General features: G+C 37.2%; 1 protein-coding gene across 6 annotated transcripts in view; it reads left to right on the plus strand.

Moving 5' to 3' along the window:
- LOC110077687 (contactin-4) overlaps positions 1 to 20,747 on the plus strand; it is a 546,252-nt gene that overhangs the window by 225,392 nt on the left and 300,113 nt on the right. For all 6 annotated transcript variants that reach the window (XM_078385216.1, XM_072989453.2, XM_078385218.1 and 3 more), the window contains 2 exons: positions 8,564 to 8,690; positions 12,550 to 12,725. In XM_078385216.1, coding sequence (XP_078241342.1) covers positions 8,564 to 8,690; positions 12,550 to 12,725 — 303 coding nt within the window. The remainder of the gene's footprint in view (positions 1 to 8,563; positions 8,691 to 12,549; positions 12,726 to 20,747) is intronic.

Here is a 20,747-nt window from a genome sequence, read left to right on the forward strand (position 1 = left end):
TTTACAAAAAAATAAACAGTATAATTAAAATGCAATTTAACAAGCACAAATAAACAGTACAATCAAAAGCATTAAAACACATTTGCATAAGAACATTTAAAACATTTTAAATGGTGGATTTGATCAAGTTAGGCCAAGTCTTCTGATTTATTAACATTCCTTACTGTATTGGCTTAATTTCGAGTGTACCCCAAAGTTTCAGAATTAATGTTGTGCATTATTGGCTGTGAATAGACACTCTGGGAACTGAATGATTAAGGATTGTTCCTAAGTAAGAGTGGGAAAAGTGACAGAAAATCCACCACTTTCAGTGCCCTGGTGTAGCAGACTGAAGGCTTCTCAAAGGTTGGACTACAACTCCCAGAATCCAACCACCTGCAGGTTCTTGGCAATATAATTTTTTTTAACATGTTAAGTGGTTTTGGAAACTATAGTGCAAAAGGTTCTGGTGCAGCTATATTCCCAAGACACCCTGTTTGGAGAATGGTACAGGACTTGCTACACATCAGTGTTAACATACAATATCCTGAGAACATATGGATTTACTCCCACTGATATATCCTTGACATTTCAAGGGCCTGTACCAACACAACTCTACATTAATGGATGCCTCTATATTATCCTAGTCCTGGATGGTCTTCCAAGGTTGTTCACAGTTGTCCTATAAGGCTTTTTATTTTTATAATGGAAACTTCTGTTGAATACAGTGGGTTCACCCTGAGCAACCATGCATAAAATTGAGCTGTAAGATTTATTTCCTTATGGAAATCCTCTAATACCAAGTAAATAAGTACCAGTAGAGAACACAAAGTTGTGCAGTTGTTAGACTCTTTTCTAGTTCAGGAATTGTTTCTTTGCTGAAATGGCCTTCCGAAGGTCATACCAACAGGGGAAGTACTGATGCATTTAGATAGTTTCCCAGTGATAGTTCAATAATGGTTATTTTCACTCAATTTTATCATTTCACAATAGCCACCTTTTTTCCAAAAGATTTTATTTTGGACATTCTCTTGCTTTCTCCCCCCACTGATACATCTGGAGAACAATTGCTCTAAGGCCATCTATTATGGACAACTGACTTTCAAAAGATAGCCAGATCTCAGCATCCTTTCACATTACTATTTATTAGTTTATTAACTCCTGATAGTTGATATGATCCGGTGTTTTAACTCTTTGTAAGAGCCCCTTCATGGATTGCTGCCCCTTCATGGATTGCTGCCTTGTCGTGGCGAAGGGGCTTGAGTAACTCAGAGAAGCTATGGGCTATGCCGTGCAGGGACACCCAAGACGGACAGGACATAGTGGAGAGTTCCGACTAAACGCAATCCACCTGGAGTAGGAAATGGCAAGCCACTCCAGTATCTTTGCCAAGAACACCCCATGATCAGAAACAAAAGGCTAAAAGATATGACGCTGGAAGATGGGCCCCTCAGGTCGGAAGGCGTCCAACATGCTACTGAGGAAGAGTGGAGGACAAGTACAAGTAGCTCCAGAGCTAATGAAGTGGTTGGGCCAAAGCCGAAAGGACGCTCAGCTGTGGACGTGCCTGGAAGTGAAAGGAAAGTCCAATGCTGTAAAGAAAAATACTGCATAGGAACCTGGAATGTAAGATCTATGAACGTTGGGAAGCTGGAGGTGGTCAAACAGGAGATGGCAAGAATAAACATCGACATCCTGGGCATCAGTGAACTAAAATGGACAGGAATGGGCGAATTCAGCTCAGATGATTATCATATCTACTACTGTGGGCAAGAATCCCGTAGAAGGAATGGAGTAGCCCTCATAGTCAACAAAAGAGTGGGAAAAGCTGTAATGGGATACAATCTCAAAAATGATAGAAAGATGTCAATACGAATCCAAGGCAGGCCATTCAACATCACAATAATCCAAGTTTATGCACCAACCAGCATTGCTGAGGAGACTGAAATTGAACAATTCTATGAAGATTTACAACACCTTCTAGAACTGACACCAAAGAAAGATGTTCTTCTCATTCTAGGGGACTGGAATGCTAAAGTAGGGAGCCAAGAGATAAAAGGAACAACAGGGAAGTTTGGCCTTGGAGTTCAGAACGAAGCAGGACAAAGGCTAATAGAGTTTTGCCAAGAGAATAAGCTGGTCATCACAAACACTGTTTTCCAACAACACAAGAGGCGACTCTATACATGGAAATCACCAGATGGGCAATATCAAAATCAGATTGATTATATTCTCTGCAGCCAAAGATGGAGAAGCTCTATACAGTCAGCAAAAACAAGACCTGGAGCTGACTGCGGTTCTGATCATCAGCTTCTCATAGCAAAATTCAAGCTTAGACTGAAGAGAGTAGGAAAAACCACTGGGCCACTCAGGTATAATCTAAACCAAATCCCTTATGAATACACAGTGGAAGTAAAGAACAGATTTAAGGAACTAGATTTGGTGGACAGAGTGCCTGAAGAACTTTGGATAGAGGCTCGTAACATTGTCCAGGAGGCAGCAACGAAAACCATCCCAAAGAAAAGGAAATGCAAGAAAGCAAAGTGGCTGTCCAACGAGGCCTTAGAAATAGCAGAGAGGAGAAGGGAAACAAAATGCAAGGGAGATAGGGAAAGTTACAGAAAATTGAATGCAGACTTCCAAAGAATAGCAAGGAGAGACAAGAGGGCCTTCTTAAATGAACAATGCAAAGAAATAGAGGAAGATAACAGAAAAGGAAAGACCAGAGAGCTGTTCAGGAAAATTGGAGATATTAGAGGAACATTTTGCGCAAAGATGAACATGATAAAAGACAAAAATGGGAGGGACCTAACAGAAGCAGAAGACGTCAAGAAGAGGTGGCAAGAATACACAGAGGAATTATATCAGAAAGATTTGGATATCCCGGACAACCCAGACAATGTAGTTGCTGACCTTGAGCCAGACATCCTGGAGAGTGAAGTCAAGTGGGCCTTAGAAAGCCTGGCTAACAACAAGGCCAGTGGAGGTGATGGCATCCCAGTTGAACTATTTAAAATCTTGAAAGATGATGCTGTTAAGGTGCTACATTCAATATGCCAGCAAGTTTGGAAAACCCAACAGTGGCCAGAGGATTGGAAAAGATCAGTCTACATCCCAATCCCAAAGAAAGGCAGTGCCAAAGAATGCTCCAACTACCGAACAATTGCACTCATTTCGCACGCTAGCAAGGTTATGCTCAGAATCCTCCAAGGTAGGCTTCAGCAGTATGTGGACCGAGAACTCCCAGAAGTACAAGCTGGATTCCGAAGAGGCAGAGGAACTCGAGACCAAATTGCTAATTTGCGCTGGATTATGGAGAAAGCCAGAGAGTTCCAGAAAAATATCTACTTCTGCTTCATTGACTATGCGAAAGCCTTTGACTGGGTGGACCACAACAAACTATGGCAAGTTCTTAAAGAAATGGGAGTGCCTGACCACTTTATCTGTCTCCTGAGAAACCTATATGTGGGACAGGAAGCAACAGTTAGAACTGGTCATGGAACAACTGAGTGGTTCAAAATTGGGAAAGGAGTACGGCAAGGCTGTATATTGTCCCCCAGCTTATTTAACTTATATGCAGAATACATCATGCGGAAGGCTGGACTGGAAGAAACCCAAGCCGGAATTAAGATTGCCGGAAGAAATATCAACAACCTCCGATATGCAGATGATACCACTCTGATGGCAGAAAGTGAGGAGGAATTAAAGAACCTTGTAATGAGAGTGAAAGAGGAGAGTGCAAAAAATGGTTTGAAACTCAACATCAAAAAAACTAAGATCATGGCCACTGGTCCCATCACCTCCTGGCAAATAGAAGGGGAAGATATGGAGGCAGTGTCAAATTTTATCTTCCTGGGCTCCATGATCACTGCAGATGGAGACAGCAGCCCTGAAATTAAAAGACGCCTTCTTCTTCGGAGGAAAGCGATGACAAATCTGGACAGCATCTTGAAAAGCAGAGACATCACCTTGCCAACAAAAGTCCGAATAGTCAAAGCTATGGTTTTTCCTGTCGTGATGTATGGAAGTGAGAGCTGGACCATAAAGAAAGCAGACCGCCGAAGAATTGATGCCTTTGAATTGTGGTGCTGGAGGAGACTCTTGAGAATCCCCTGGACTGCAAAGAGAACAAACCTATCAATTCTAAAGGAAATCAACCCTGAGTGCTCACTGGAAGGACAGATCCTGAAGCTGAGGCTCCAGTACTTTGGCCATCTCATGAGAAGAAAAGAGTCCTTGGAAAAAACCTTGATGTTAGGAAGGTGTGATGGCAAGAGGAGAAGGGGACGACCGAGGATGAGATGGCTGGACAGTGTCTGCGAAGCAACCAACATGAACCTGACACAACTCCGGGAGGCAGTAGAAGACAGGAGGGCCTGGCGTGCTCTGGTCCATGGGGTCACGAAGAGTCGGACACGACTAAACGACTAAACACACACACAAGAGCACTATGGTATTTCAATGTTCATTCTTGTGATTTCCATAATAATGGTTTATTTATCTCTATTCATGTGCAGGACTTTTTGTTTTTATTCTTATGTAGTAACCACTGAAGTTGTTCAGCTATAATAGTAATAAAAATATACTCCACTATTATTTTCTTCCATTTGTTTCATGTGAAAACAATATAGTTTGCCTTTCTACTTTTCTTTAAATTACAATGAAAGCTACTTTTTTCCAAAAGAGAGTTCATCCAAATAGAGAAAATTTATTTTGTCCAGATAAAACTCTTTCCATAGTTTTCACCGATAAAGAAAATCTATAGCTGTATTTTATTATTTCAATTTTTTACCATCCCTTTCATTTCTTCATTTTAACAACCATGTCCTGTTAGTATTACTTTTTGTCTTTAGCATTTACTAAGTGGGTTTACAAATAACAAGAGGCAGTATCTTATTCAAATTACTGTGCAGGGAAAAGTAGCTGTACAAGTTGTTTTTCCTGTAATTAGTATGAAAGTCATATGCCAGCTTGTGAAACTGGCTGCACAATCATTGGTTGAAATCCTTTTGCACAAATACACAAAAGGCATATCTTTTAGAAGCAAATTCCCAGAAGTCAACACATTTCCATAGACATTATCTGTTGCACTGCAAGCATCAACAGATAATGCCCGTGAAGATTTCTGAACTTAATAGCAATTAGCTTTCCAAAGTTATGTCTTTTGCATAACAGAGCAACAGGATTTCAGCCAGTATGTGACTGTGTGTGTGACAATCACAATGGAAAATGAATAAAATCACTTACAGGACACCCAGCCTGTGCATAGTAAATAGTAAAGTTCACTGACATGTTTAGTTTTATCTCTGACAGATATTATCTGCCATCATGTCCAATAATATAGTAAGTAGTTTATCATGTATTATCCTTCAGCTAGGATTTTTGCTGCTATAACTGGGTCATGGTTAACTTTTAAATTTGTTTGCAAACAAACCAGTGGTCTTATCATTGTTGTAAAAAGTTGCATTTTAAAAGAAGAGACAGAGAGTGAAATTCCATCTGGACAGCATAGGTACCTGTGTTAGGTCAAACAAATCGTCCACAAAGGGTTAAACTGAATGACTACATCCCTACTGACAAGATACTCAGCACTGGCACTCCACAAGGTTGTGTCCTCAGTCCACTACTGTTCTCCATTTATTCATCGGATTGCACCAATAACCATCCCAGTAATAGGATTATCAAATTTGCAGACGACACTACACTAGTAGGACTTATTTCCAGGGATGATGAGTCTGCATATCGGGATGAGGTATTACAGCTATCCCGCTGGTGCAAAAAAAACAATCTTCTATTTAATATCCAAAAAACCAAGGAATTTATAGTGGACTGTAGGAAAAAAAGAGCAGACATTCAGCCACTGTATATAGATGGAGTTTGTGTGGAACAAGTGGCTGAATGTAAGTTTCTTGGGACCATCATAACAAATTACCTGACTTGGAGTGCAAACACCGATGCGTTAATCAGGAAGGCGCAACAACGGTTGTATTTTCTAAGGATTCTTAGAAAACAACAATTGACTGAGAGTTTGTTAACCACCTTCTATTGGAGTTCGATTGAGAGCATATTATCCTACTGTCTCTGTGTATGGTTCACAAGCTGCACAGTGGCAGAGAAAAAGGCAATTCAAAGGGTGATTAAGACGGCCCAAAACATCATTGGCTGTTCACTCCCCTCTTTGGAAGAATTGTATAAGAACAGATGTAAGAGGAAGATATCTAACATACTGAAAGACTCCTCTCATCCGGGACATCAGCTCTTTAAACTATTACCATCGAGAAGGAGATTCAGGGTATTGAAAGCAAGGACAAGCAGATTCAAGAACAGCTTTTACCCAAGTGCAGTATTGAGTTTAAATGCGGGGTCATAAGTTTTTGGTGGAATTTTAATTGCTGGGAGAAACAGGGTATATATATCTGTATGGTGAGTGTTGTGTATATTTTAACTTTTTTTTTTTTGTAGTGGTATTGTCCAGTTCTACCTTGGGGAAGAGCACCTCATTTCGTTGCACCCACTTGTGAGTGCAATGACAAATAAATTTCTTATGTCTTATGTCTTATGATTCTGGCTTTAGGAGACGGGGCTTTGGTCCCAGATTGGCAGATAGGTCCAAGTGTTGATCACAAGGTACAGTGAGAATGCCTTGGAGACCCTGGGTGAATCACTGGCCATTAAGAGTCTGAAACATAGATGGTGTATAGTACAGTAATAAAGTCATGTTTCCCATGAAGGTGGGCAACAGATGACTACTGGAGTGTCTCACTTGGGTCATTCTGTGTTATGCCTCATGTGAGAGGAATTGCCCCTGCTTGATTGAATTGAAGTACTGAGGAAACATTTTAGGTTTGTCGGGGTTGGGCATGTCCATTCAAGCTAATAGTTTAATAATCTAAAAGTGTTGAGTCCTGCTTATAGATTATTCTCAAGAAGAATATTCTTGCTGCCTTGCATTATAAATTCATGGACAGCCATCTTAACAAAATAAAACTGGTTAATTGGCAGCATATGTGTACATATATTAAATATTCACATGTGTAGTTCTTGATTTAGCACTCTAAATTTATATTCTATGTGAAAAATGTGTATTAGGGATTGGAGTTTTGGACTCTGCTCCCAGAATATGCGCAGAATATGAAGGCAGAATTCTGACATCAGGAGCCTACAAACAGCAGGTTTCAGAGCACCCCTCCTTTACTTCATACTCTCTATGAGGTGTCTTGTAGAGAGCCTGATGGGCACTGAGACTGCCCTTATCAGGGTAGTGAGTCCCAGGTAGCATTATGATTCACAGGGTGCTCATTTATTTTTCAAGAGAACGCCATAGAGGTACAAGAGTGCTGCTTTGAAACCTACTATTTTGGGGCTCCTATTCCCAGAGTTCTGCCTGGGGGATTCTGGGTAAAATCTGGGAGTCTAAAAAAAAATTTGAAAGTTCCAAACCTTGTGTTTACCATGACAAGGTTTATAACTGGTTCATAACTTCTTTTGTTTATATAGATGGCAGCAATGTTGATGTATACATCATAGATATTATTGTTTTATTTTCTGTGTACTGTATGTGAATTATTTTGGTTGCTGTCTGTGTTTATGCTGTGATGTTCTTTTTAGGGAGGTTATGTAGGAATATATGGAAATTTTATACAAAGAAAGAACTGTTTTATTTTCCTTAATATATATTTACTAAATTGCCTTTTTGAACTTACCTATTCTGGACCACCATGTGAACAGGCCATTTAAGACTTCTAAATGCAACTTGTGGCTGACAGGAGTAAAATATCTATTTTTTTTCTAAGAAATGTTCAAATGCAACTATTTCAAATAATTTACCATGCGTACTCACAAATATATTGCGCTTTTCATATTGTCATTTAGGGGAAGGAGAAGGCTAGCTCTCTGTGTGTCTGCTGCTGACTAATCAATTTTACTCATTCTGCAGATTAGAATCTCATTGATCAATCAATGTAATCCTTCATGGATCCCTGAGTACCTGCATGGACCACTAGTAGCCCACAGACAATAGGCTGGAAGTCACTGGCCTAGATAGTATGACAGTAACAACCTGCATTACTGTTCAATAAACACAAACAGTTATCAAGAAATACACTGATGTTGAACACAGAGCTATCACATTGGTTAAAATGATTACTCTTAGTTTATAGACATATCTTCCATTAATTTGGTTAATCTCTTTTAAAGCTATGCAGGTTAATGACCACTAGCACATCTTACAGCGGTGAATTACATAAATCTATTTTGGGTACTGTTTGATGTAATACTTTTTTTGTCTTTCCTATAATGATAATCAGCCAATTTAACTGTGTGACCCTAAGGTTTAATGTTCAGAGAAGGAAAGAGAAATCTGTGTTTCTATCCAATTTCTCCGGAGTATACATAATTTTATTAACCTCAATTACATTTAATTTTAACCATTTTTCTCTAAACTAGAAAAAGTGGGAAGGAGAAACACTTTAGTCTTTTCATGTATTGAAGGTGATGTGACCTCATCATACATGTGCTCTTTTCTGAATATCTTCTGCAGAACAATGACCATGAAATGTACCTATCATTATATTTTATTCCACAGATGATAACACACTGCATGGACCAGTCTTCATCCAGGAGCCGAGCAGTGTTATTTTTGCACTGGATTCAGAGGAAAAAAAAGTCAAACTGAGCTGTGAAGCTAAAGGAAATCCTAAACCAACCATAAGGTTTGTTTCATAAAATCTTTATGAAACATAAATTAGCATTGTCTGGATGTTATATATTTCAGTGGGAAGATCATGAATTGGGATTAACTTGGATTCTTCTCATCTTTTAGTTCAATGAATTGAAATAGTAGAATTTCAAATAGTATGTCTACGTTCTTGTGAATGTATATGGCTATAAATTAAACAGGCTTTATAAAAATATTCTCGGTGTAGAATACTTGTAGTATTCTAGTGTAAGCTACCCATAATACTCATTGATTGGTATTACAGTATAAACTATCTATATACTACAAACATGATTATGTTTTTGTGCAAAGGAAAATTCATTAGAGTGTCTGTTTCAAGTGAGCTCCCTAAACAAACAAACAAACAAACAAATGAAAGCATTTCAGGAGGGAAGATAATTAAATCTAAATATTCTTGGGAGAATTGTCACTGTAATTTCCATTTGATGTATTCTCAGTCATGTATGCATATCTCTCACCCTGTTGTATTATGTTTTCCTTCTGCTTCCTGTATCAGTCGAATTAGTCATGTTTTTATATCGCTCTAGTCTCCATAATGTTGAAGTGTGGCTTAGCATGGTTAAATCCAATATTAGCCCTTCACAGAGATCAGTTTCGATTAATAAATCTTCATTTCACCATGTCTGCTCTTAGTAGTAGTATGAGATTCAGTCCACAGGATTTTACTTAATAACTATATAAGTCTGAATTCAGTTTCCAAAGATGTAGACATGTTTGGCTGCCTTGGCCTATTGGCAAAATAAAATAAAATAAAAGGTAAAATATTGCAACACTTTAAAGGCTAACTGGTTTATTTCATTATGAGCTTTCATGGTTAGAAAACGGGTTGCAAATAAATGTCCCATGTATTTATACATATCCCATGACCAGATGAGAGGATAAAAATAACAGACAAAGTAACAGTGGCTATTATCACAAGAACGGACTATCAAACAGTCAATTACTTCAGTTAAATGAGAACTAAACAATTTAGCTAAAAAGACTGAAACAAAATCATAATGGTATCCAATTATTAGATCTTGCACAAACCCATAAAAGATATAAACATCTGCTAAAATAAAATAATATGTCCTACTGTAAGCATCTCTGGCAACAGCCTGAATTAGGATGCTGCCAAATATTGGGCATTAGTGTCACAAAAATCGAAGCATCCAAAACTTGATGTTGATGCATATATAATGTGTGATAAGTGGAAATAATTCTTCACAGAGATTTTGAATTCAAACCTCCCCAATCATTAGGCACTATCTTATAAGTATCCAGAGCTGAATGAAACTGCCCCATGGCTTCCAGTGACACCATCTGAGGTTAAAAAACTGCTTAAAGTATTGAAGTACAGTAGTGCCTTGACTTATGAACTTAATCCGTATTGGAATGGTATTCACAAGTCAAAACGTTCGCAAGTCAAAGCAGCATTTCCCATAGGAATGCATTGAAAACTGTCTAATCCATTCCGGATGATTTTTGTTCTTATGTCAGGGCATGGTTTGTAAGTCAAAGCATTCGTTCCCATAGAAACAAATTCAAATCTGGTTAATCCGTCATCTATCACTAGGGGAATGCATTTTAGACCCCAGCGGCCACCAGAAGAAACCTTTGCAAGACCATTTCTGATTTTAAAAAGCAAAAGACTGAAATGTATTTTAGACTCCAGAAGCCACCAGAAGAAACTTTTGGAAAAACATTTCAGATTTTAAAAGCAAAAGTCTAAACTGCATTTTAGACCCCCAGCAGCCAAAGAAATCTTTGCAAAACCATTTCTGATTTTAAAAGCAAAAGACTAAAATGCATTTTAGATGCCAGCAAAGAGAATAAATCAAAAAAGGAAGGGAAGCATGCATGAACCATTGCAAAAGCACAGAAAACAAACAGAGCAGATTAGAAATGCAAAGAGAATGAAGCAAAAAAAGCAAGAGAAACATGAATGAACCATTGCAAAAACAAATGGAGCAGATTAGAAATGCAAAAAGAACAAAGTAAAAAGCATGCAAGACACATTGAAAATAGGGGAAAATCCCCAATAAAGCAACCAAACCCCCCCCACCCAAGATCCATTGGAAATGGAAGGGAACCAAAAAACAAATTCCCCAAGACCCATCAGAAATGGGGAAAAACACTCCAAAGAGGAACCAACCCCGCCATCGGAAATGGGGGGGAACCAAAAAACAGACATCCCCCAAGACCCATCACAGCACGGAAACATAACCCCCCCCCAGCTGAAAATCACACTGCAAAAATACCCAGAACAGTTTTTACAAAGTATAAAGCAACATCTTACCTTAGCAGGCAGCCTCCTTGAATCGCACACTCTCTAACTGCCCGTGCGAAAGAGCTACAAAGAAGCAGCCTCGTTGCCACCTACAGTTAGAAATTTGAATTTCCTGCCCTTTTCCCCTTCCTTTTTTTTCTGTTTGAAAGTCAAAGTTCCATTCGCAAGTCAAAGCAAAATGTTGTGAACAGAGTTGTTCATAACTCAAAATGTTCATAGGTCAAGGCGCTCGTAAGTCAAGGCACCACTATAGAAAAAATTTCCAGGTGAAGATATGTGAAATATTCTTAGAAAATATTAATTGATGGTCAGCAGTGCTGGCAAAATTGTTTTCTTATGTAAATCTTAGAACTGCAGAGCTGGGAGGGACCCTAAAGATCATGTAGTATAAATGATGTAATTTCTGAACTCAAAAGCCTAATTTTCCAATTTCAGTTTCAGCTGAGAAATTGTCAGCTTACTATATCTAGATAATATGGTTTTGATATCACACACTCAAGTGGGGATTAGATGCTTGTTGAAAGATTTTGGCACAATTAATTGTAAATAATATCATCACAGAGATTGTCCTATTTGCCCTAGGTAGAAAGTAGAGGGCCATTGCCGTCAGAAGATGGCATAAGTTGGGATCCTTGATGTTGCAAGTGTAGATAAGAGGACACAGCTGGCATCTATGTTAGGGAAAGGGTCTTGTTCCTATCTCCATCTCCATGTTACGTTGCCTGTTGTCTGTCAGTAGTTGTTTAGGTTTTGGGAGTTGTCTATAGGCCAGCCTCCCTCTTGATTTGGAATGGTATTTTTGACAGCTTGTAGACAATTTTTTGGAAGTATATTTGTGTAAAATGCCTACACAACCATTGTTGCCAGGACAGTGTTCTCTGGAAGATTATGGATTTACTGTAGTTTCCTTAAGAAGTCAAGTGTGTTTATCATTTAGCTGTCCATAATTTACTAACTGAAGGAATTAAGACTCTGATACTCCCTTTCCAATGTTAACAAAGCATTATCCCGTTATCTATTATCTGTGTCCTTATCTGGTCATGGTGTTTTGTATAAGTATACAGTATAGTACATTTATTTCTACTCCTATATCTGAGGAAATGGATTTTGATCCATGAACGCCAAAATAAAAATAAAAATTTTAACATTTAAAATGGTACAATATTTTGTTGTTTGTTTTTTGCTTTCTTTTTCTTTTGCCAACGTAAGTCTAAACAACGTGACCTAAGGTATGAGCTGGGGAGATTAGAAAACCCTCCCTTAGTGCATGGAATGGAAATACATTGTTCATTCCTAGAACTGGATGATATTTTAAAATAGTTACTCACAAAGAGCATTACCTTCAGAAAAAGCTACAATGCAAGAGTGCTGTACATATTAGCTCATGTTTCAGAAAGTACACACATTACCTCTGTTGGGTTTTATTTTGGTCTTGTACAAGAAGTTGTGATTTCATATTTGTTTAGAAATAGAAAATAAATTTCTTTTGTATTTGTATAAAATACAGATATTAAAACTCCTGTAATATTAGTAAAATTCACCCAGGGACACTTTTGTGCTACAGGTGGAAGTTAAATGGAACTATTGTTGATATTGGTATGGATTACCGCTACAGTGTGGTTGAAGGCAGCTTGCTGATCAATAATCCCAATAAAAGTCAAGATGCTGGAACCTACCAGTGCATAGCAACAAACTCGTTTGGAACAATTGTTAGTCGAGAAGCTAAACTACAATTTGCATGTGAGTAGTAATGATATAATGTGGCAGATCTTGCTTTGTTTAATTTAACAGTTTTTTAAGCTACAGATTGATGTTCCAAGAAATTTACATATTATTTTATTTATAATGTATTATGATTTCTAGAGTGAATTCTTAACTCTATTATAAAATTTTGACAGATCTGTTATGTCATTAATGGAAATATTGAGTGTACAGTACTATTCATATAAACACAGCCTTGAGGTGGGCATAATAGCTATAATGTGGAATCTAATACAGACTGTAAAGCATTTGGCAGAGCTGTTTTTATCATTTGAAGTCATAGGTCACTTAAATAGGGTCAACATGATTAGGACTATGCTATTAGTTCCTGAAAATGTTACTCTAATTTATTCATATTTACCTTTATTTGTGAAGTCAAGCATGGTATCATGTTGTATAAATGAGAACATTAGATAAACTACATTTAGCATGACCTGATGAGCTACTTTACCTCTTTTTAGTGATTATTCTTGTTTGTACAGTTCACTGGAATCATTTGGTGACTAATGGACCCATTTGGGAATATGGTTGAAAAGCTAGTACTGTACTGGTTAATGCAATCCTTACTCAGAGCTTTGAAATTTCAACATTATATTTTGAGGAAAGAGATTTGTTGATGTTCATCCTTACTCACTGTTTTTATTAGATATGCAAAAAGAAAATTAGTTAGGAATAAAAAAGATGGCTAAACATTCAAAAAGTCCACATTCCAATGCAACATTTAGAAGTACTGTCAGTATACCACCATTTACAATGTCAGTGTTGTTAGTGTCAAAATGATTAAAAGTAAGGTTAACTTTGTTATACAGTAGGATTGTGGTATCTGCAAGGGTTTGGTTCCAAGCCCTCCTCATGGATCCTGAAAAGCATGGAAATATTGAATGTTGTATACTGCATGATCTCTGGCTCTATCTACTGGCCAGTTATGGTAAAAACACCTCAGAAATACATATTAAATACCGATTTCTCTCTCTCTTTTTGAATTAGTATTTTCAGGCAGCTGAAAAGTGAATCGGTAGATACTGATCCCATAGATGGTTGTACTGTATTTGTTTGTTTGTTTGTTTGTTTTGTATCCCACCTTTCTTGCCTGGTGGAGACACAAAATTGTATTTAAAAAATAAGTTAAATTCTACAAATGATTAAATGCATACAGATTGTATGTTAAACTGTAAGATACAAATATTTAAAAACATTATTTTAAAACAATTAATGAGAATTTAAAAGAACTCCCCACTGCAGCTACCTGCTGATTTCCCCAAAGCCTCTCGAAATAGAACATAGATTATGTGTTAATCTTTGAGATGCAGGTGTGTTTGCTTCTGCTTCCACTGGCAGTCCTAGGTAGATGAATGTGTAGATGGATGGCAAGGTTAGTGAAAATAGTTTGGCAGGGGGAAGCAAAAAGAAATTAGGATGTTATATTTTTATTCTCTTGTCATATATTTGGTGTTGTTATCTAATTAAATTAGTAATCTTTAAAAGCCAAGTAAAAACATGGATGTTTATTCAGGCCTTCCCTCCAATCTATACTTGATTCTCTCTTCTCATTTCTCTTTAATTTATTTTTACTCTATTTTCTTGGTTTCCACATTTTCATTTGTAGATTTATGTAACTATGTGTTTTTATTAATTGTTTGTATTATATTGGAAGCCGCTCAGAGTGGTTGCATAGACCAGTTGGGCAGGATACAAATCAAATCAAATCAAATCAATCAAATCAATCAATCAATCAATCAATCAATCAATCAATAAAATAAAATAATTACCCAAAGTGACATCAACCAGAGTTTATCTGTAGGTTTGGACAGGGACACTACAATCTTGCTCTTGATTTATTATTATGTTCATTAATTTGCATATTAGTACCCAGTGGTGTAGTGGTAAATTTGGAAGTGCAAGTGCTCAGCATGAAAATCTGCATTGCCACCCCACCCTATAAGGAGGGACCAAATATATGGGTCATTGGATTGGTGCGATTGGGGAGTGGGTCTTTTGTGAAAATAAAGGATCTACAATGCCCATTCAAGATAAAGCCTCCCCAAAATATTTTGCATTCCAACATGGATAGCTGGCAGAGGTACACTGTTCCTGGGGATACTCTTTTCATTCCCAGCTGCTGAAAGGATGGGGTTGATGAGAAACAACCAGAAAAATTCCACGTCTTGGATCCTGTGATCCCTGGCTCTGTTACATCACCACTGCTAATACCCCACCTATTAGAAAAAACTTTACAAGGTCCACAAGTGTCAGGACTGTGTTATATAACTTTTTTTGTATTATCATAGAATTGCACAGCTAGAAGGGACCCCAAAGGTCATTAAGCCCTCTTCCCTGCAGAATCATGAAAACCACTGCTGAAGCAGTCCTGACAACTTGCTGTCCAACTATCTCCCACTTCACGGACAATCTGTTACACAAATACTGTAGCTTTTATTGTTGGGAAGTTCTTCCTAATGTTTAGTTGAAATCGCCTGATCTGTATCCATTGCTTTGTCCTACCCTCTGGAGTTGTAGAAAACAAATTTACTCCATCTTCCACATGAAAGCCCTGTCATGCTGCCCTCCAGCCTTCTTTTTTTCTAGGCTAAGCTTATCCATTCTCCTCAACTACTCTTCATAGGTCTTGGTTTCCAGATCTTTTGCCTTACAGATGTTTTGCTTAATCTTAATAACTGTATTGACTATAAATTAACAGGAAAAAAACTGCTAGTTTTTTTAATATTATGAAGAGTCCCTCTTAATAAAGGAATGGAGACATTCATTTGAAAAGGGTCCTTTGACAGATTGATCAGTACATTAATCACTTACACTTACCAGTGTTATTGAGGGCTATCAGTACCAGGGCTATATTTACAGATCGCTTTATTATGTGTGACGCTGTGTATGGTTGTATATATGTTGGCATGAAATACACTATATGAGTGCAACAATATCTAATGTGCCGCATCCCTAAGATTTTTCAAATAATAAAGGCATAAATGATTTTTAAAGCCCTTTCTCTTTGTCTTTCCAGATTCTCTTCCTCACCCAGTCTTTTATTCTTGCAACTGAATTATATTGATAGTGATTATTATATTGATGTTAATCTTAGCAAACCTGAAAATTAAAACATATACCAAACTGAATGCTAGTTATGCCAGTTTTCTCTGAAAAATGATAGGTAGTAAAGAGTAATATCCCAGGGAAGACAAAGTCCTGTATTTTCCAAAATAATTTACAATATAGTGTCAGGTTCTTATAGCCTGGTTTGTTTGCTCCATGACTAAAAATGTGCTTTTGTGAAAGGCAGGTAATGAACAGCTTCTTTGAGACTAATAACTTCAGATTCTGGTTTGTCAGGGAGATTGCCTCATAAATATTGCCCTCTCCTCTGGAATCCAAGTGCTATATGGTATCCCAGATGTCACAAATCAAATAGCTTTCCTATTCAACTACATTCCAGTATATTGTTATTCAAAGCACATGATTGAATATATTATATTTTGTAGGAAAGTAACTCACCAGCCTGACCACATATACTGGCCACATGGAAGATGATAAAATGAAATTTAAATAAATAAATAAATAAATTAAATTAACATGGCACAGTATGTCATAGGAAGAGAACCCTACCATCCTTGGCACAGATGAAGCTGTGGTGCCCTTTGCAGCATATCCAAAGTCCACAACTTGTGCAGACAGAGTAGAGGGTGTATGCTCAGAGGTCATCTCATTTCTTCCTCCTTTTTTAAAAATGGTTGTTTTGTTCTTTCTAGTTTCCTCTCCATGGTTCCCAAGAGGAGAAGAAATGAATATGTTGGCACCCAGTCATTCCTCATCACATCACCATTCTAGAGGCATGTGGGGGGAATAAGACGGTTTTGGATCCCTCCTTTATATTAAAGAAATAAGGTGTTATCAAAACCATTATGGGAATCTCCCATGAACGTGAATAAGGAGATGCCCCTTTCATTGTTGAAATTGACAAGTTCAGATTTTTGTTGTGAGTTTTCCATTTTCTATGGCAGAAATTGTTGCAGGGTTTTGAATTTTTGATAAAATCCCTTTTGCTACACAGTAGAAATGCAGAGTTGCACACAGGAGAATAACTTCAAGTTCCACAGATAGTCCACCCTTTTCTCATTAACTAGAACTTAAAGTCTCAATAACTCACTCTGAGACATTTGTAGGAAAAATAATAAAAACATTTTAATACTTACAGTTGTGGACAGATCAAAAGCAGACAAATGCTGCTTCCAACCAATGAAAAAGAGGGAAGGAAACACTTAGCAGAGTTCTATTTGAATTCAGAGGAGGGAAGGAAAAATTGGTTGACATTCATGATAGCTCAGAAAGGTTCCAGGCACACTTTTTACAGGCAGCATGCAAGGTGGTAAAAAAACCCCATCAGAAATAAAGTTTTAAGCTAACTGTAATTGTTGAGCCATAGTACATTGATATCTGTGTTGTATTTAATTAATCAACATGTCATTGTGTCCCAAAAAAGCATCTGGACTGTAATGGAAACTTTGATGGATGAGAAAGCATAAGTTTGGCTTGACTGATTTTTAATTAAGAAGGTTGCCTTATGAAGCAAAGTTGCTTTCTTACTAATGAAGTGGCAAATGGTGACTCTTGCAACCAACATATTATTACCATTTATGTCAATTAAATGTCACACACATATACCCATTCACACACCGCATTCCTTTTAATCTGAAACAGAAGGAAATGAGGAAAACAGATTGTGTTCTGGTGTTGTTTTGTCTCTTTTGTGTTGTTTGATTTAACTCTAGTCCCTGAAGAAAGATAATACCTCTTATGTTATCTGAGTGAGAAAACTGGAGCGGTGATGTCTTGATTTGGAAATATTCTTGATGGTTTAAGTTTATTATACAGGATTTTCTTTTAGGACACAGTAAAGGTATGCATCAATTTTAATAATGCATTTTTCCCATCCTGACATCCAAGTACCGTATTTTTCGCTCCATAAGATGCACCAATTTTTTAGGAGAAGAAAACAGGAAAATATAATCTGTTTTCTTCGCTCCATAAGACGCACAGACTTTCCACTCCCCTGTTTTTTGGGGGAAAAGTGTGTCTTATGGTGCGAAAAATACGGTAACTCCAATAGAATAAAATCCACCTGAAGATACACTTTATACATGACACTGGCAGTCCAACCTGATTACTTAGCTCAAAACCTTGTTCTTTGCAGAATTTCTGTATTTTGCCTTTGTAGGGAGAATTTTCAAAATACTTCCAGCCTAGCAATTTGAAAGAATTTTCATATCCTTAATAATATTCTTAGGATTTGTACTGCCCCTTTCCCGGTGCTAATTAATTATAATTTAACCTATCATCTTCTACTCCTCAGCCAGTGCTTCAGACAAGAATGGACTTCAGAATGAAGTCCAGGCCTACACAGACAGCAGGTGAAATGGACATATTAGAGCTAATGGGGATGGAATGGCTTCTCAACACCCTGTTTTCTCTTAGTCCTCCTCCTTCTATACATTGTAGAAAGGGACAGCTTTCCAGACATAGCTACCAATGCCTATTGAATTACTACTACTCTTTTTTTTATAAAAACACACTCCTTTTTCTGAAGTAAATATGTTTAGAAATGGGGCCAAAGCAAAGAGGGAGAGGTAAAAAACCAACAACACAGTATGCAAAAACAAATATACAGTATTTCATTGTATGAGGCCAATGTGTTTGAGCCCTATTAATTTTGGGGCCCTTCTCAAGGGAGTTTTGAAATCCTAGCTAAATATTTATAATTAATGACAAAATTAATAGAGAACTAAAATGTGTTAGTCTTAACAGAATAAAATATATTCTGCCATTCTGAGATTCTTTCTCCGACTTAAAAAGAAGGAATGTTTGTCAGTTCTGGTTTATCTCTAGAAATGGGGCAGCAAAGGCATACTCTTTCCCTCCCCCCACAAGTAATCACAAATGTGTTATGTTTTTGAAATTAAAATAAGAAGTGTTCAAGTATTTCCCCCTCCAGGTTCACTTTTGGCAAAAGGATGGCTGTTTAGAAAAGAGATTTTAAGGAAGTTATTCTTTATTCTCTTATGCATTTGATTAGTTTCAAAAATGTTTAATTCGGTGGATGTTTTAATATGATAACAAACTTCACTGAGATTTAAAGTTATTATCTTATTCTGTTTGTAGCAAAATCTCTTTTTTTCTGTTTTTGTGTTGGTAGGAATGGGACATTAAACAAACGAATAATTCAGTAAGCTCAAAACTGTCTAGCTGTACCACTGTACTCGGGAACTCCTGTGCTGTCTAGTTTGATCTAGCTAAAGATCCAGACCTATGCAACACCCTCCATAGTTTTCACTGTGCTGGTTAAAGCAGACACTAGAATGAGGTGACTGAAGCTTGGTTTTGAGCACCAACATCTATACAGTTCAGAAATTAGTTGCCATAAGGGAGCAAACCCTTTGAACACATATATCACATCCTGCCAGGACAGAAGGCAATATAAAACAGGCTTGCTCAACACAGGACCAATATGGTCACCACATGCTCAGTTCCAGTCACTTCTCCCCATTGTTCCAACCTCTCCCTGTGTCTGCCAATCTGTCATAACACAACAGAGAAACAAAGCCTTAGGTAGGGAAATTGCTAGTAAGAACTCTGACACTGTTCATAATTACGCTTCTCTTATTCTCCGCTTCCTGCCTCATTTTAAATTCTTTGCAGCCATCAGTTTTGTAGGTAAAATACTAAAGGGTTAATTGTGAATACAAGGGCACTATTAAAATATGTTCTTTCTCTTTCTTTCTTGTAGTTAAGGGCTAAATTATTCTTTGTGCAGCTGATTCCCTGCAGATTAAACTCTGAAGTAGCTATTTAAGCTCTTGAAGAGGTTAGAGCAGGTCAGCAATTTATTCCTGAAATATGTATTTAGGTTACAAACTAATTTTGATGAAAGTGCTAAATATGTGCCCCCAAATACTTGCCATGTTATACATCATTAACATTTCAAATTTCCTCATTGTTTCCTGACCTAATAGTCATATTTTAAACAGAATAATTTTTTTAAAGTATGGAATAGGCTCTCTCACACTAATAAACTGTGGATTGATGATACTTTGTGGGAGAAGTGATGTCTTTATTTGCAATAGTAAAGATCCACTGTTTAAAATTCCATGTACTGTAGAATCCTGAAATGTTCAGTTGCTCAACAGTAATATATGAACATATATTAATATGCAATATATTTGTTTTCTCTCCTATATTTTTATCCCTTGTACCCTTTACTCAATTCTTAATTTAAAATAAAATTTTAAAAAACCAGTAATATGTGAACAAACGAATATATATTGAACTGTTCTTCTTTTTAGGTGAGAGTATGACTTTGCTATTTTATGTCAGAGACTAGTTTGATTCCAAAAGTAAAAGCCATCATATTTTTTTCGTTATTTCCCCACCCATCTGGAATTTACAGTACTCTAGCCACTGTGCAGTTATTGTTGATTACACGTTGCCTCCCCTATAGAAATGTAGATTGTGACTCCCCCTTTTATATTAACTCTCTTTAGTATAGCTGTCATTTACTGATGCTGCTGTCCTGCAAACCATCTGTGCATGTGCTTTGTACCGAAACAGATAAGGCAGAGTTTTGGTCTGAGAATCGTGGTTTTCTACCAACTCCTGCCTTCCCTCATTGTGTAAAACTAGCTTTTGGCAAGACACATTTAATACTGGAATATAATTTCTGGGACACCTTGCACAGCAACACCAGAATAAGCCTCTTCAGGAGTCACGCTTAAATGGCAACTTCCTCTCCTCTGTGAGTAGGGGTAGTTTCTATTGGAGATCCAACTAGAATTTGATGGGGGAAGTTGGTCTGCTTTATACAGCAAGTCCAAAGCTTTTTCTTGATTGCTTTCTGGCTGTTTGTTTTGTTTATTTATATGATGATCCTTTTTTCAAAAAATGTTCTCTATGAAGAGAGACTTTTTGAGCCCAATATTGATGTCTCTGTGTTCATGTGTT

The sequence above is a fragment of the Pogona vitticeps genome, chromosome 2 (genome assembly GCF_051106095.1).
Source record: "Pogona vitticeps strain Pit_001003342236 chromosome 2, PviZW2.1, whole genome shotgun sequence".
NCBI lineage: Eukaryota > Metazoa > Chordata > Lepidosauria > Squamata > Agamidae > Pogona > Pogona vitticeps.